We start from the raw sequence: 11,402 nt of genomic DNA on the forward strand, positions 1-11,402 counted from the left end.
TTCCAAGATATACGAGATAAATATTCATCACATTGATCAAAAGCCGTTGAGGATAGTATTGGCATCTGAAGTTCGATTTCAAAAGGGCTCAAAATTGACATCTCTTCCCCCATGGAAATGAGTACCTTTTCAAGCTATTGATTTCCAAGATATACGAGATAAATATTCATCACATTGATCAAAAGCCGTTGAGGATAGTATTGGACATTAATCAGGGAGTTCGAACCCTTAAACTCCTAAACAGTTTGTTCATACTAGACGTCATTATTCTACAGGGAAAGTGATAAAGAAACAAACGAACAAAATTTTAAAAAAATGAGATATATATTGTAACAAAGTAAATAATTTTATTTTTATTTTTTAAGGTTCATGTAATAAAAAATGGGGGTTGATAGAGATGAGATATATATTGTAACAAAGTAAATAATTTTATTTTTATTTTTTAAGGTTCATGTAATAAAAAATGGGGGTTGATAGAGAAATTAAAACAAAAATACTATAAACAAAAAATAAATAGATATTATAAACAAATTATAAAAAAATAATGTACAGAAAAAAAAATAAATAATAATACAGGATCAAATGAAAATCAGTGATCTGACTGTTTCTAATGAAACAGAGACTGGGTGAAGTTGTCCTCCCTAAAAATGCCCTTCTATTAGGTAAATCCCTTATAACGTATAATAAGAAAATGCATTTTTAGGTATCCACACTTTAAGCAAGAGGATGTGTTCGTATAATGTAACTTTTATAGGAAACAAAAATGAATTGAGAATGCAATTAAGGAATTAAATATATAAAAATATTCAATTGATTAAATAATTATGTATAACTATTAAGGGAGAAAAGAACTAGAGAGTTTGTTCAAGTATGTTTTAGGTAAATTACATACCCACTAATTATTTATTTAATTTTGTTGGTATTTTTAAAACAATGCACTTTTCTACATCAATATTTCTAAATTCAACCTTCATAAATAATGTCTAAAGTAAACAATATCGCAGCCGAAAACAGTGCCTTATACTCCCTATATCATTCCTGTAGATTTTTTCGATCGTAAAAATGGTCCTAAAGAATTTTATTCAGAATAGGAAAAAAAAAAGACAGTGAGGAAAAAATAATACCTAAACAATAATCAAATAACAAAACAAAAACAAATTAAATCAATAAATTTCAATTGAGCAAATATTAGGAGAGTTCTAAAAAAATCAATCAACAAAAAATAATACAGCTTTCTATAAAACAAATAAAATACATAACGAGGGAAAATCAGAACGAAGGAGATGGTAATTTTGCCTAAATATTGTCAAGAACTTTCGGAAAGAAATACCTATAAATTCAATTTTTGAAGAAAAGAGCAACATTATAACTAGAGGTTTAAATAGACAATATTAAATTCTATCCACCTATGTAAAAAGTTAAATTCAATTTTTGAAGAAAAGAGCAACATTATAACTAGAGGTTTAAATAGACAATATTAAATTCTATCCACCTATGTAAAAAGTGTGTAAAATTAACTAGGTAATCAAGAATTTGAAGTCGAAGATAAACGGACCTAAAAAATAATTGAAAAGCAAACCTATTAAGGAAAAGCTATATTATTTAGATAAATGGAACTACTTCCATTTGTATCTCTTTGTCCTACTGGAAAATTTTGAGCCTTATACAAAATCTCTACACCATAGCCAAGTGCTGCCAGCAACACCAGAAGCTTTTATTTTAAGGATATCTATTTCACATGAACTGTAACTTTTATTCGGTTTGTTTTAAATTACGGATAACTTAATAATAGGTATTACAATAATCATACGCAAAGTTAAGTATATTTTATTAGATATAAGAATAAGAATTGATTTGAAAGACAGTTAATACATTGAACATCAAAAGCAAATTATTCAAAAAATACAGATATTTTATTTTAAGTAGCATCCGTTTCCTTTGATCATCATTCCGATTCTCAAAATTCATAGTATCTCAGATTTAGATATGCTTTCTATAACATTTATTTGGATCAAATTTTCAAAGATGATTTCTTTAGGCATTGTTACACAAGTTTTCCTTTTCTCATGTCATCAAATTTGAAATAATCAAAATGTGATTTGGAGATGGTTTGTCATCAATTATTTTTCAAAAATGTTTTATTTCCTTTTGTTTTTCATTTTATATTATTATTTGGTCATTATTTATATCATTCGCTAATTTTGTTAGAATTGGAATGGTGTTCCCGAACGTCAAGAAAAACATCAATAACACAAATCTTCGGCACAACAATTTACCATTATTCTTATGTTTAGGTAAGCGATATAATAGGTAGGTACATATTCTATAAGTAATATTTCTATTTAATCTATAGATATATCTTATGTTTATAAAGAATAATCCAAAATAAATTTAAGTATTACATTATTTGTTTCTTTAGGTACAAATTTGTGGATTAAATTAATTTCCTCGTATTCTAAAGTAAACTTAGAGAAATTCAAAAGAGAGGCTTCTATTAGATGAGTTATTTAAAAGCTGCAGGAGGGAGAATTTATATCTGGAGGAAGGGTTTAGCCAAATATCAAGGAAACAGTAGGGTGGCAACAGTAGATATATCTATGTGTTTACTATATTTATTATCTTGTTAGAAGTAAACATAGATATAGTAACTTAATAGTGTATTATTTTAAGTAGTTGAAGAGATTGACACATTACGAACATCAAATAATTTAATAATACCTAATCTTCTATATTCATAAGGTAAGGACTGATCGGCCCGGAAAAGGAACCAGATCCCATCCAAGAAAGCAAGCACTATAAATCGATCTGGGAATTAATTCTTATTATTCAAAAGCAAATTTTTCCAACTTAATATTATTTCCACACTTTTGCTTGGCAAATTCACAACTCCCTCACACTCTAATTAATTCATTTAACTGTTGGTAATTCAGTTTATTGGCTATGCCTATTTTTAAAAATTGCTTCTAAATCCTAGACCTAAAATGTCACATAGTAGAGCACTAGTGAGTGGCAAATAAAAATTTATGGTGGGCAATAATAATTATTATTATTTTACATTGGCTTCTTCAGTCCATAGGGTCAGTTTGTGAAAACCCTTTCGTGTGGGTGGCGGTTATTATACTGAAATATTGATTTACTATCGTAATTTACTGAGAACTAACAGCTTTTTATAAATTCTATAGAGGTAAGTGAAAATAATTGAGGAATTACCTGGGTATTACTGGGGTTAATTCGCTATTTGGAGTGAAATAAGTCTTGTAACTTTTACCTCATTTTTTCAAGCGGAAATCTGTCAATAATTAGGTTGCTTTACATTGAATTTTTGTTCATGTTTAATCATGTCAAAATAATTATTTGGTTGCGTTGTTGCCATGTGGTATTCAATTTCAGGACCGAACAGGTGGGTCTGTTATAATTTATATTTAAATATTCACACAGGGATAATGTGTAACAAGTTCTGAGAATTTGTATTCATAATATAAAAAGATACGTTTTGTGTAAATTGCAAAACCTGTTTCGATCACAGGGTAAAAAGAGTTTCCAATTAATTTTGCACAAGTAATTCTTGGATTTATTTACTAATTTTGCTTGGCATTTCACACATTCATTGATTTATTTTATTCCTCTTTTAAAAGTTAGCAGGGCGTTGAGAATTGAAAACAAACTCTCTAAATGTGTATCCTACTGTGACAAAATCACAAAATATGAACCAGAATTCGAACACTTCTGATCACCATTGTAGTAAAACAATAGCTAAGCTTTTTGGCACAACCCTGTCAATCTTTAATTTTTTAATGTGAGAACTATCAGAATAGTAAAAACGTTCATTAACCATACATAGGTAGTTAGATAAGTACTACAAGTACGTTATAACAGTGGGCGAAGTGGCCAAAGTAGTAAAAGTGATCAATCTTCGAAGATCCCAAAAGTTCATTCAGACTTTGAGGTGGGTAATGGAATCGCGCTCAGTTTTCCCTGAAAGTGATTTCAGCTCAATAGTGACCTCATGTGCTGAAACAATTGGTCCGGGTTTTACAGTGTGCACTGTTGAAACACAAAAGACACAAGAAAAAGAGGAATTGGATCGCATCAAATAATCCAATATCGAATTTAATTCTATATTCTGCTGTATGTGACTGATCACGCCACTCGTTGATTTTAGGTACATATTCTCTCTTATTTCTCTCTCTCTTTCTCTCTCTCTCCCTCTCTCTTTCTTTCTCTCTCTCTCTCCCTTCCTTCCTTCTAGCTTTCTTTCACACCTGACCTAATCACAAACATGCTGATCGCCACCATCTGGATTAGGCACTCAAATATGAAGAAGACCCATTGTGACATAGTACCCCACACCACTGCCTTCATGTTATTATTATTATTTCTATTGACATAATGTTCTTAAACTGCAGTCACAGATAAGTACACCTTGTTATGTGTGTACCACGGACCCGGCTAGAATTCAGTGCCTATCTAAATTTTTCGATCTTATGGGCACCAATCTGGTATTACCATTCCTGGTATCTCTATAACTTTTATTCAAGTGGACTCAGCATCCAGGCATCGATTATCAGGTCTGTCTGTCTCCCTTTCTCTCTCTCTCTCTCTCTCTCTCTTTCTCTCTCTCTTTTTCTTTTTGGCCACTTTTCTTTCTTTAGTTTCTTTCTTTTCATATCTGATCTTTCCGCTTTCCGATGGCCCGATGGCACTAAAATCTAACATGGTAAATGGGAATTTTAGATGAATTCACTGATGTCCAACTTGAAAAGATCACCACAATCCAAATTATAGAATTCGTCACCAAATAGATTCATCCGCTACAGAATTCGCCACGAAGTGTTATTGTTCTGTAATATCACTGACTTAGTTTCCCTGGTGAGTCCTAAACATGAGCAATAACGCAGTCAGCGAACAAATAAATCAGTGATAGTAAAATTACAAGAAATCTGTAGCGAGAAGATATTAGTCATTCTCTTAACACCTACAACATAAAGGAGGTGAACTTCCTTTGTGTCAGTGTGTGGGTGAATTATAAAGAAAAATAATCTAGATTGTGGTTCAGAGACAGGGTGTTTGGAAATCTCGACATTTCGAGAGTTTTTTCCTCCGTTTAAGATGCTTAACAATACGGATTCTAGGTCGTTCAAATTATAAAGAAAAATAATCTAGATTGTGGTTCAGAGACAGGGTGTTTGGAAATCTCGACATTTCGAGAGTTTTTTCCTCCGTTTAAGGTGCTTAACAATACGGATTCTAGGTCGTTCGAAAGTTTACTTTGAAAGATGTGAAGAGGATTTTTCGATACCTACCCAGAAGAATTAGAGAAATTCAAAGGATTTATAGGTACCTTTGTAATGACCAACTTCATTATGATTGTATGTTTTATGTAGAATTGTAGATAGATTTGCTTATAGTATGAGTAAATCACGTCCACTTTCGAAACCAAAATCGTAAGATGCCTTCCTAAATCTTTAACTATCCTAATGAATAATCTGAAAATCCACTTTCCAATGAAGCTTCGTTCGAAAGTTTACTTTGAAAGATGTGAAGAGGATTTTTCGATACCTACCCAGAAGAATTAGAGAAATTCAAAGGATTTATAGGTAGAGGAAAAGTTTTCAGCTTTTCAAAATATGAAAATTTGTGAAGATTCTAATGAAAAGATAACATCTTTATGACAGAATTGTTTAAAAGAAAAGATGAAAGTGTCATAATTTTCTGTAGGTCGAAAATAGATTCCTTCAAAAAGAGGGTTGGGAAACTATCTGGAGTAGAAATAGAAAGTAAAAATCACCTCACGAAACCTTTTTCATTCCAAAATCGAAAAATATTCCGTGATTTTCTGCATAATTTAGCACCCAGTAGCTTTTGTATATTTTACATTGTGCTGGGCGAGATAGTGTACATGAAGGTCAATTGCCCAAACTGATTACAACTACATGAGCTAGTAATTAGAACTAGGAATTAATTACATCAAGTAATCATTACTTCACAACTCTGGCACCCAGTAGCTTTTGTATATCTTACATTGTGCTGGGCGAGATAGTGTACATGAAGGTCAATAAGAAAAAAATATTTAAAATGCATGTAAGCAAAAATGATGATGCCAATATTGATGTCCATTACAGATTGCAGCGTCATCAACATTTCTATATAACTGGCAAGTAACTGCATTCATATTGGATTAGTGCAGTTATTAGTACTTTCCAATTTCCTACCAAACCGAAGTTGCAAACATTTGTGGTACCAGATTGCAGCGTCATCAACATTTCTATATAACTGGCAAGTAAGTGCATTCATATTGGATTAGTGCAGTTATTAGTACTTTCCAATTTCCTACCAAACCGAAGTTGCAAACATTTGTGGTATACTATTCCATGAGAGCTGTTTACATAAATACACTAGAATAGGAAATGATGGTATTATTTTACAAAAACGAGAAGGGTGGTGAAAATCACCCCATCTGATGGAAATCACTAATAGGTATTAGAAGTACGGGGATCTAGGTATGTGAAAAAAAAAGGTTTGATATGACTTACCTACGTATAGTGTTTACGAAATTTGGGCCTAAAAATTGATAGGTGGGTGGTTTTACAAGTTCCATCAGAGTAAGATGGTGATCAAAATTCAAATTTATCTCTCTGTTGATCTGTATATCTGTTGGTCTATCTATCTACCTGTCTGGCAGTATGTCTATCTGCCTGTCTGGCAGTATGTCTGTCTGTCTGTCTATCTGCCTGTCTGGCAGTATGTCTGTCTGTCTGCCTGTCTGGCAGTATGTCTGTCTGTCTGCCTGTCTGGCAGTATGTCTGTCATTCAAATTTCACACATCCAACATCAGCCTTGTCATAAGCAATTCAAAATAATAAAAACAACATCGTCGTTTTAACAAAATAATGGAGACCATAATATTATAACAAATGGGTATTTAGTATAAAAGATAATAAAATTTCCCAAGTATAAAATTAATAATAACATTGATGTCTACCTCAACACATTAATAAATAATGTACACAAAAACAAACTCAATTATATTACAACAACATTCAACATTTAATTATCTAAACAACCTACTTATAACTACGTTGAGCCTAATGTCAGGCATATGGGCGAGATCCTAATTTTTCCGTAGGACTAACATCTGACACAGGTGAAGTCCTGGCCGGAGAAAATGGTTCATCATTACTAGAAGGTGTTGTATCATACCTTGTATGTGTCCTCATGTGTCGCGTGATCATGTCCCTACGACAAGCAGCGTATGGACACTGTGGACATTTGTATGGCTTTTCTCCCGTGGTGAAGTCCTGGCCGGAGAAAATGGTTCATCATTACTAGAAGGTGTTGTATCATACCTTGTATGTGTCCTCATGTGTCGCGTGATCATATCCCTACGACAAGCAGCGTATGGACACTGTGGACATTTGTATGGCTTTTCTCCTGTATGAGTTCTCTGATGTGTAGAGAGATGATCAGATCGGGAAAATACTTGCCCACATACTCGACAAGTATAGGGTTTAACTCCAGTGTGTAGACGCATATGCCGCGTTAACATATCACTTCTAGCAAATGATCGTTGACATACCTCACATAAATATGCTTTGGCAGTTGAATCATTTGATTGAGAACGGCTCTTGTGCCTAGATGCCATATGTTTTGCTAACCTATCATGTAAACTAAACATTTGTCCACATACAGGACAAACATACGCAACATCCGCTCCGGGAGGCATTTCTTCCACAACAGGAGAAACTTCCAAGTTATATCTTACAGCGACTGACTCTTTAGTGGTAGGAGAGGCCACATCACCCTTGACAACAGGAACTGAGACAGACCCTCTATTAGGGAGGAATCCAGGAGGCAACATCTGCAGAGGTGGCAGCTGAGGTAAAGGTTCTAAGAATAACGCAGAAGGTGGGAGAGAGTCAGAACTTGTGCTGCTGCCAAGATGTTCTTTACTATCTTTGCTACTACAACTACTTTTGATAGAGAGATCTAGTGGACAATCTTGAGGAGTCGTATAATAAATGTCTAAAGATTCTGATTTCACAGTGGGATACTTGTGAAGGTAAAGCGGTTGAGGTACTGAGACGGGCCTTCCATGATGCCTCAGGACACTTGGACGCTCTCCTTTTTCTGATTTCACAGGTTCAAACCACATTGGAAGATCAGAATCGGAATGACTTCTTCTCCTAAAGATGTCAGGCAGGTACTTTGTATGAAGATAGTGCTCAAAACTATACACGGGGGCTTGCATTGGGGACATGGGTGTAAGGGGAGAGACAGGGGAGAGAGGGTAGTGGTGTTCATGTGAGCTATTCTGAGGATGATGATCTGAGGAACAATGAGCACAAGAACACCCAGGATACTTGTGATGTTGAGGACTATATTGAGCATCTTCTTCCTTGATGTGTTTGGCAAGTCTAGGAGGTGGTGGGGTATTGTTATTGGTTCCTACATCTACATCATCTTCAACACTATTGTCTTTGATTCTCAATGGACTAAAACTAATCTTAGGTGAGTCTGTATTCGAACTATGAGGTGATTTATTAGAAGATGATGCAGGACTAAACACATCTTCAACTTCTTCCTCCTCTTCTGATATTATTCTTGTTGAATAGTAACGATCTTTATCAACTGGTTCAAATTTGAACACATCACCGTGCAATGGCGCCATTTCTTGATGATGGTCCCCACGACCGCCCAACATGTGACTTCTATCCTGCTTTACACCATTGCTGTAGTTGTTATTGTTATTGTTGATTTCTTGATGATGGTCCCCACGACCGCCCAACATGTGACTTCTATCCTGCTTTACACCATTGCTGTAGTTGTTATTGTTATTGTTGTAATGATGTACATTATTGTTGAGCGGTGTGCCGGTGTTTGAAATCTGAGTGGTTAATTTATCCACGACTTGACTCAGTCGTTTCCGCTTTCTGAATTTATGCGGACTTACGATCTTGTTGTTGTTCTTTGCTGCAAATGGGTATCTATTGATCTTCTTATAATTTGCATGGTGATGATCTACTAAGGGATTACGGGAGTATTCTACGCTAGTTTCAGCCATGTTTATTGAGCGGACGTCGCTTTGCAGCGACGTCTGAGATTTCGTACAAGACTGCTTGGATGAGATGGCATCTCTGCTTCAAGTACAAATGATGAGCCTGGACGCCATTGATATCATTGCGATTCTCAATCCAGTGACCAAATTGTTGAAGATGTTCTTAGGTTATCACCAAACTGAGTCTACCTGAAACACAAGAAGGTAATGTAACCGTTAGTATGCGATTTTGCAAATAGTTGGGGAATGTATTTACCTACTTCTGATGTTCTTGAACATTACAATTTTTCCAAGAATCACACAAAGTTTTCGATTTACACGGTATACAAATGATGAGCCTGGACGCCATTGATATCATTGCGATTCTCAATCCAGTGACCAAATTGTTGAAGATGTTCTTAGGTTATCACCACACTGAGTCTACCTGAAACACAAGAAGGTAATGTAACCGTTAGTATGCGATAGTTAGGAGAATGTGTTTACCTACTTCTGATGTTTTTGAACATTACAAATTTTTCAAGAATCACACAAAGTTTTCGATTTACACGGTATACTCGTGACCAAATTGTTGAAGATGTTCTTAGGTTATCACCACACTGAGTCTACCTGAAACACAAGAAGGTAATGTAACCGTTAGTATGCGATTTTGCAAATAGTTAGGAGAATGTATTTACCTACTTCTGATGTTCTTGAATATTACAAATTTTTCAAGAATCACACAAAGTTTTCGATTTACACGGTATACAGTAAAGTGGGACTTTTTCCTGGGATGATAAATGATGTCGATATACCACCCGCATTACAACGCTGCAGTGCGACGTGTATTGCTGGTCATATATAGTCATACGGCTGACCTAGATTGTCTACTCCTTTTTTCTCTCCTTTCATTTCGCCCCTTTAATATTATTCATTTGTGTACGTGTGGGTGCTTTCTACTACAGTTTCTTTTCCCTGTTACACAAATACGAAAATGAAAACTATCTAAGTACACTTAACTTACAATTTCTTCCATTACAATTTCTTCCTAATGGTAGGTTATTTCAATCTTTTGACAACGAGGCAAGCGAGAGAGAGATCAGCATTGGTATACTTAGCACATTAGATGAACATTAGTGCGACGTGTATTGCTGGTCATATATAGTCATACGGCTGACCTAGATTGTCTACTCCTTTTTTCTCTCCTTTCATTTCGCCCCTTTGATATTATTCATTTGTGTACGTGTGGGTGCTTTCTACTACAGTTTCTTTTCCCTATTACACAAATACGAAAATGAAAACTATCTAAGTACACTTAACTTACAATTTCTTCCATTACAATTTCTTCCTAATGGTAGGTTATTTCAGTCTTTTGACAACGAGGCAAGCGAGAGAGAGAGAGAGAGAGAGAGAGATCAGCATTGGTATACTTAGCACATTAGATGAACATTAAATTGATATTTGGTAGAGGACGTAGCTAATAGGAGGCATATCCTACTGGATGACAATTATCTTTGATTATTCTGAAGAATAAGGGATAGGTATTTTATGTTTTTCATTCTGATGATCTAATTTATGCTGAGTGTCTATTGCCTAATCTTGGTATCTAGTTTCCATTGAAAACCAGGTGTTTTTTTGATGAACATTACTGAACCACATTCTATTAGCATTCTCCAAACCACTAATGAAAGTCTGAGAATCTTCTGTGATTATTTGATTAACTTATCAGCGGAAACCTTGAAATTATCCTCTCCAGCAGTATCTATGCTATCTATCACATTCATCATGCCTATCATCAGTACGGTCATATGTGGTCTCTGTGGACATTGAATGTAACGTGAAGCCACTATGGTCTCGGTATTTGTAGAGCTTGTGGTCTATGATTCAAATTAGTATAAAAGAATTCAGTGCCTATCTAAATTTCTAGATCTTATGGGCACCAATCTGGTATTACCATTCCTGGTATCTCTATAACTTTTATTCAAGTAGACTCAGCATCCAGGCATCGATTATCAGGTCTGTCTGTCTCCCTTTCTCTCTCTCTCTCTCTCTCTCTCTTTCTCTCTCTCTTTTTCTTTTTGGCCACTTTTCTTTCTTTAGTTTCTTTCTTTTCATATCTGATCTTTCCGCTTTCCGATGGCCCGATGGCACTAAAATCTAACATGGTAAATGGGAATTTTAGATGAATTCACTGATGTCCAACTTGAAAAGATCACCACAATCCAAATTATAGAATACGTCACCAAATAGATTCATCCGCTTTCTCTGTGGACATTGAATGTAACGTGAAGCCACTATGGTCTCGGTATTTGTAGAGCTTGTGGTCTATGATTCAAATTAGTTCTCTGTGGACATTGAATGTAACGTGAAG

General features: G+C 34.7%; 1 protein-coding gene and 1 long non-coding RNA gene across 2 annotated transcripts; both read right to left on the reverse strand.

Annotated features, from left to right (window-relative positions):
* Positions 1–464: 464 nt before the first annotated feature.
* On the reverse strand, positions 465–2,363 carry LOC113471746. The gene is made up of 2 exons (XR_003394328.1): positions 1,493–2,363; positions 465–1,406 (listed from the first exon to the last, which is right to left on the reverse strand). It is a non-coding gene; the product is annotated as an uncharacterized LOC113471746 (long non-coding RNA).
* A 4,611-nt stretch (positions 2,364–6,974) lies between these two features.
* LOC103519734 (early growth response protein 1-like) lies at positions 6,975–9,240 on the reverse strand. Its single transcript, XM_026831124.1, has 3 exons — positions 8,768–9,240; positions 7,291–8,680; positions 6,975–7,144 (listed from the first exon to the last, which is right to left on the reverse strand). The coding sequence occupies exons 1-3, from the start codon at positions 9,059–9,061 to the stop codon at positions 7,092–7,094; spliced, it is 1,737 nt and encodes a 578-aa protein (XP_026686925.1). The 5' UTR covers positions 9,062–9,240; the 3' UTR covers positions 6,975–7,091.
* Positions 9,241–11,402: the final 2,162 nt, after the last annotated feature.

The sequence above is a fragment of the Diaphorina citri genome, unplaced genomic scaffold (assembly GCF_000475195.1).
Source record: "Diaphorina citri unplaced genomic scaffold, Diaci psyllid genome assembly version 1.1 scaffold2914, whole genome shotgun sequence".
Lineage (NCBI taxonomy): Eukaryota > Metazoa > Arthropoda > Insecta > Hemiptera > Psyllidae > Diaphorina > Diaphorina citri.